General features: G+C 32.2%; 1 protein-coding gene across 1 annotated transcript; it reads right to left on the bottom strand.

Moving 5' to 3' along the window:
* Nucleotides 1-1,297: 1,297 nt before the first annotated feature.
* On the bottom strand, nt 1,298-2,963 carry LOC124924427 (zinc finger BED domain-containing protein RICESLEEPER 2-like). The gene is made up of 3 exons (XM_047464469.1): nt 2,403-2,963; nt 1,432-2,306; nt 1,298-1,355 (listed from the first exon to the last, which is right to left on the bottom strand). The coding sequence occupies exons 1-3, from the start codon at nt 2,961-2,963 to the stop codon at nt 1,298-1,300; spliced, it is 1,494 nt and encodes a 497-aa protein (XP_047320425.1).
* Between the last annotated feature and the right edge of the window lie 3,864 nt (nt 2,964-6,827).

Raw genomic sequence — 6,827 nt, 5'->3', positions numbered from 1 at the left:
TCAGTCCTTATACGTGTTGGTCAATCTTCTTGATGATTCTAATCACGTTTTTTTTCATTGCTTCGACCGCACCATTGATTTGGGGTTTGTAAGGCGATGACTTATGATGCTTAATTTTGAATTCTTCGAGCAACTACAACACTTTTCCTTAAAATGTCGGCCATTGTCTAAAATTAGGACGTGATGGACTCTATATCCAGCAATGATGCTAGTGCGGATGAATTTTGCAACATGAGATTATTTTAAGACCTTATATGAATAGGGCTGCAAATGAGCCGAGCCGAGCTCAAGCTTGCTAAAGCTCGAGCTCGACTCGATTAAATATTTATTAGCTCGACTCGAACTCGAGCTCGAACGAGCTTATAAATTTGAGCTCGAGTTCGACTCGACTATATTACCTACAAGCTCGGCTCGACTCGAAAGCTTGAACAAAAATTTAATTTTCAAGCTCAAACTTGAGCTCGAACTCGAACTCGATTCGAGCTCGAACTCGAACTCGATTCGAGCTCGAACTCGAACCAAATTTATTTATAAATTAAAATATCAATCTTTCATACATATTAATAAAAATATGATATTTCAAAATTAAAATATGAAACAATCATAACTATTCAAAATTCTAAAACATAATAATCCAAAATATTAAATCACCATTACTAATCAAAATTCTAAAACATAAAATTCAAGTACAAAACAATAAAAATTGTTTGAACATTCAATATATTAATCTTTTTAACTCATGTTCTTCAATCATAGCACACGTACAACTACTTGCATTCAATAATATGAAATGTTTAATCTTAAAAATAATTAATATAAAAAATAAATGTTAAAACAAATAACTAAAATTTAACTTACTTCAAGATGTAGATACCGGCAACAAAATTTCTTGATATGTCTTCTCTTTCTGAAAAAGTGAAAAATTAATTAAATAAGTGATAAAATTCAGTATATAACATAAGAATTTAATTATAAAAACTTACTTTAGTCTTCTTTTTCATTCCATTTATATGTCGAAGCCAATCACCTCCACAAAGTAGAGTTTGCACTGTATTCGTAGATAGTGATGAACGGTAAGAATTAATGACTCTTGTTCCAGCACTAAATTTTGCTTCTGAAGCCACTGAAGTCACTGGAATTGCTAAAATGTCAGCTGCTATCATAGATAATATTGGATATTGCATTCTATTCATCCTCCACCATTCTAAACATGAAAAATCTTTAGAAATCTCATTCTTCTTTAGACGACATTTTTCAAGATAATCTGTCAATTCAGATTTCTTACTCTCCGAAGTTTCTACTTTTGCACAATAGTCATCAAAATCATCCCAATTATACATAGAACTTTGATCTCTCTTAATATTTGAGGAATCAAAACTCTTATATTCAGAGGAATAAGACGTTGCGTTACTAATTTCTTCATTAACATACTCTTCATAAAGAGAATAAATTACCTCTTTAACTTTTAAGATATGCTTAGATGCATCTAATTCAGAATAAAGCTTAGGAAAACAAAATTCAACTTCAAGCATTTTCTTGGTTGGATCGAACACGGCAGCTATTGCCATCAATAGATTACACTCACCCCAATACTTATCAAATTTATTTTTCATTTTACTAGCCAGCTCCTTCAGAAATAAATCGTCATGTTGTGCATATGTATCCAATGCTGACTTTATTTTTTGAACTTCTTGTAGAAATAAATTTGAAGTAGGATACTCACTACCTGAAATAATGTGAGTGGCCGTCCAAAAAGCCTCTAACAATGAGCAAATCTTTTGAGCTTTATTCCATTCTTCATCATGAGGGCAACAACTATAAAATGGATCACGTTCTTTAAACATCTTAAACACTTCTTTGAACTTTAGTGCACAACTTAACATCTCAAAAGTCGAGTTCCACCTGGTTTTGCAATCACGAATCAATTTTTTGTCCTTCAACTGTAATTGTTGTACATAGTCTGCAAATTGCACACGTCTTGCCTCAGAACGATTTACATATTCTACACTTTCCCTTATATTACTTATAATATCTTCAATCTCCCTCAATCCATCTTGAACACACAAATTTAAGACATGTGCACAACAACGAACATGGAATAAATTTCCTCTGCATGCTAATTTTCTACACCTTTGAATGGTATCTTTCATATATCGAATAGCCGAATCATTGCTGGAAGCATTATCAATCGTAATAGTGAAAACCTTGTTTTCTATACCCCACTCTTTCATACACTTGAAAATGGCATCGGAAATTTGAAGACCTCCCCTTGGTGGTGGAATGTTAATAAAACTTAAAACTCTCTTCTATAAATTCCAACAAGAATCAATCCAATGTCCAGTGACTACCATGTACTCAATTTTTTGATTCTTTGACTTCCAACAATCTGTTGTCAAACTTACTTTATTTACACACTCAAGACTTTTCTTCAATCTTTTTTTCCCCATCTCATAAATTTTCATGCAATCTTCTCTACAAGTCATTCGACTAATCTTTTTCCATTCTGGCATTCCACATTTCATCATCAAATTAAACCCCTCTTCCTCAAGAATGGTGAATGGATGTTCATTCATAATCCAATGAGCAGCTGCTTTTCCTATTTGTTCCATATCAAATTTTCCATAATACAAAGCAGAAATGGATGGTGAAGCTGAATCAGATGGCAAAAAAATCAACTTTGTTTGTTGTTCAGCAACTCGCAAATTAAGTTTTCTCCTCACACAACTTAATCTATGCCTCAAAAGACTTGATGTGGATCCCGATTTACCAATTGTAAAGAGAGCATTACAATGTTTACATTTCGCTTTATGTCCATCAACTGTATCAAAATCATTCCAAACTTCTGAAACTTTTTTTCTTTTCTTTATTTGGAATATCTCTTCCTCCTTTTCTTCAGCCTTTTCTTGTGTTTCTGGACTAGATATTCTAGTTAGTTTCCGTGTTGATCTCAATTTCAACCTCATTAGATTCAGTTACGACACTATTTATGGTAAGTAAAAGAGACTACTCTTCCATAGACATACCTAATATTAATAAATATGTCAATTTTACCTATAGTATACTTAAAATAAAATTATCAAACATCTAATATAAAAAGAATTAATTGATCTAGATATAAGCTAATTAACAAATAATGTTCAATTTATTAACTCAATATATTTTATATTAGATATTATTATATATATTTGAATTATTTAGGTGCAAGTATAACAAGATTCAAACATTATAAAAAGAATATAACTTATAACAACAATTTATTATTTTTTTTATATTATAATATATATTATTAATCTTATAAATTATTTTTTTCTGTAAACATATTATATATAATATATATATCCTTTTTTTTCTCCCCATTTTATATATAATAAATATATTAACTTTTTTTCTTCTTTAAATATTATATATATTATACTTTTATTATATAAAATATGTTAACATTTTTTTTTATCTTTTTCAATATTATATATAATAAACATTTTTTTATATACAATATATTAACTATTTTTATCCGTAAATAATTATATATTATAATATACTAATTATTATATCCATAATATTTAATATATTATATATAAAAAAATATATATAGTATAATATAAGTATCTTTTACCTCTTTTCAATATAAGTGAAAGAAGGAAAGAAAGGCGATTAGATGAACAAGATTAGGTTAGATAAGAGAAGAAGAGGCGATTAGATGAAGAGTCAGATTAGGTTAGATGAGAAATAAAGAAGAGGCGATTAGATGAAAGTTCGTAGATGTGTTAGAAATTAGGGTTTTAATTATGGATTATGGGCCTTTCATGTGGACTTTGAAGAAAAAGATAGGAAAAAATATATTATTAGAATTTTAATATTAAATAAAAAAATTATATATTATATACTTAGGCTCGAAAAAGCTCGAAAAGTCATCGAGCAAGCATTATATGAGCTCGAGCTCGACTCGAATTTTAAACGAGCCGGCTCGAGTTCGGCTCGAGCTCGGTCAAAGTCAAGCTCAAGCCGAGCTTTGACCGAGCGGCTCACGAGTAGCTTGACTCATTTGCAGCCATATATATGAAGTTGCTTCAACCCATTTGGTGAAGTAGTCGATGACCACGAGTATGAACTTGTGTCCATTTGAAGCATGTGAATAGATTTTCCCGATGACATTAATGTCCTTTATAGAAAATGGTCAGTGGGATGTCATATTGTAAATGAGTGATGTCGGAGTATGATTTAGGTTAATATAGATTTGGCACTAATGACAGCTCCTTACATAGCTCACACATTCTTGTTCAAGGTTTTGCCAATAATATCCTAAGCGAGATATTTTCATTGCTAACGTCATTATGTACATGTATGGGCCACATGTCCCTACGTGTACTTTTATGATCCTTTTTTATTCTAAACCATCTAGTTAGAGCATGTTTTGACCGTCAAAAGGTCGTTAGTTTAGTTTATTGGCAATCCAAGCGTAAATGGTGGAATACTAGCACAACGTCGTCGTTCCTTTGTTCGGAAATGAGACAGATATTCTCCATATTCTATGTATTTTTGGCGAGTATAGTACCAGGGTATGACAAAACTTTCATAAGAAGTTATTATTCCCTTTTCAAAAGCACCTCTTTGCTTTTGTCGGATTTAGAAGGGTTGACTTTAATTATGTCGAGAGTTTGATTAATGGTTGCAAGAGTAGCTAGGGCATCCGCGAAGCAATTTTAGTTCCTTAGAGCATGAACAAATGATACTTGATCGAATTTATTCATAAGTTTTGGTCAGATAGGTGTGATAGAGTTTTAAATTTTCTCCTTTTACTTTCCATGTATCATTACATTGTGATATGACTAAATTAGAGTCACCAATTACTTCTAATTTGGTTTCCCCTTTTTCGTATGCCAATTTGAGATGCGGGAGGCATGCCTTGTATTCAGCCTCGTTAATGGTAATGGGGTACTCGAGTTTTATGTAAATTGGGTATATGTCCCTTTCAGGTCAACTAACAAAATCCTCATTTTGTAACCTTGCTTTCCTAAAGCTACGTCAAACATTAGTTTCCATGTGTCTGACATGACACTCATAATTTCGTCATCGAGGAATTCGAGTTCGTCTTCAAACTCAATGATGATGGTTTGATCAGCTAGGAAGTCTGCAACAACGCTTTCTTTGATAAATTTATTTATTGTATAAGCTATGTCATATTCGGATATCATCATCATCCACTTGTCTAGCCTAAGCAATAAAAGAGTTCGTTGGAATAAGAAATGGATTGGATTTAGTCTTGATACCAACTTGATGAGATGGGCCTACATGTAGTGTCTCAACCTTTTGGTGACTCATGTTAATGTCCAACAGATCATCTAGACTAGAGTGTAATTGAGTTCACATCTAGTCATCTTTTTACTGATATAATAAATAGTCGTTTCGAGTTTATCCTCATTTCTTAAGCCAAAAGGCTTCCCATGGTTGTTTTTGTTACAATAATGTACAAAATGAGAAGGATGATGGGTCTCGGGGCATGAATATGGGAGGGGAATTTAGATCATCCTTTATTTTTTCAAATGATTGTTGATAATTTTCGACCCATGTGAATTTTTGGTCTTTCTATAGAAACTTAAATAGTAGATCACATATTGTAGTAAGTTTGCTGATGAACTGACTGATGTATTGAATTTTCCTAAGAAATCCTCGGGCCTCACTTTCATTTCGAGGTACCGGAATAGCCGTTATTGCTTCTATTTTAGAGGGATTGACTTCAATTTCTCTTTGTTATATTAAGAAGCCCAACATTTTACCAGTTGTGACTCCGAACGTGCATTTTTTCAAATTGAGTTGTAGCTGATATTTTCTAATCCTCTAAAAGAATTTTTCAATCTTTTGGACACGTCCTTGTCGATCCTTGGACTTCACGATCATGTCGTTGATATAGATATTCACTTCTTTGTGGATCATGTCATGAAGGATCATGGTGAATGTCATTTGCTAAGTTGCTTCTACATTCTTAAGAACGAAAGGCATGACACGATAACAAAAAGTACATACTTCTGTTATGAACATGTCTTTTCCTTATCTTGCGGGGCCATCAAAATTTGATTGTATCCTAAAAATCCTTCCATGAATGATAATAGTTCCTGACCGGTAGCATGGTCGACAAGTATGTTGATGGATAGTAATGAGAAGTGATCTTTAGGGCTAGCCTCATTCAGATTCTAATAATCCACACACACATATTTTTCCATCTTTATTCAGAATGGGAACTACATTAGCTATCCAGGTAGGATAATCCACTACCTCGAGAAATCCAGCTTCGAGTTATTTTTGGAATTCTTCCTTTATCTTAGTCACACCATCATCCTTCATCCGTCTGAACTTTAGTTTTATTGACTTTAAAGGGGAATATGATGTTGTGTGATCTTTGGATCAATGCCTAGCATGTCCTTGTATGATCAGGCAAAAATGTCTTTATTGGCTTTTAATAGTTCAACTAGTTCAAGACGTTCTTTTGGGTTTAAACTTTGGATGCTCAATGCGATCTAAGTATTGTTAGACGTGAATAGACAATTAATTGTCTTTTAAACAGAAGAGATAATTTCATCCTCATTTAATAAGAAGTATTTTTTTCGATGTTTAGATTAGAGTAAAAGGAAAGATCATCTTTACATGTTGTACGCTCAAAATTTTCTTCTTTTATCACATTAAGGAGTTTATTACATGTAGGACGAGATAATCTAACAAGACTATAATTCTTAAATTCCTTACAATGTACATTATTTGACATCTCTATATATGAGAGGATGGAGAGTTTTGTTTTCATCGATTAAAGTATCGAAAGATAAGGGGACATCGGT

This window comes from Impatiens glandulifera, chromosome 2, assembly GCF_907164915.1.
Source record: "Impatiens glandulifera chromosome 2, dImpGla2.1, whole genome shotgun sequence".
NCBI classification, from domain to species: Eukaryota; Viridiplantae; Streptophyta; class Magnoliopsida; order Ericales; family Balsaminaceae; genus Impatiens; species Impatiens glandulifera.
Note: the sequence above shows the minus strand (reverse complement) of the source record. Positions and strands in the feature narration are given on the sequence as shown.

Coding starts and splice junctions, on each gene's coding strand:
- LOC124924427 (XM_047464469.1), bottom strand. CDS start 2,963: ATGAGGTTGAAATTGAGATCAACACGGAAACTAACTAGAATATCTAGT. Junction 2,307..2,402: donor GTCTTGAGTGTGTAAATAAA/GTAAGTTTGACA, acceptor TGGAATTTATAG/AAGAGAGTTTTAAGTTTTAT. Junction 1,356..1,431: donor ATTTATTCTCTTTATGAAGA/GTATGTTAATGA, acceptor TCAAATATTAAG/AGAGATCAAAGTTCTATGTA.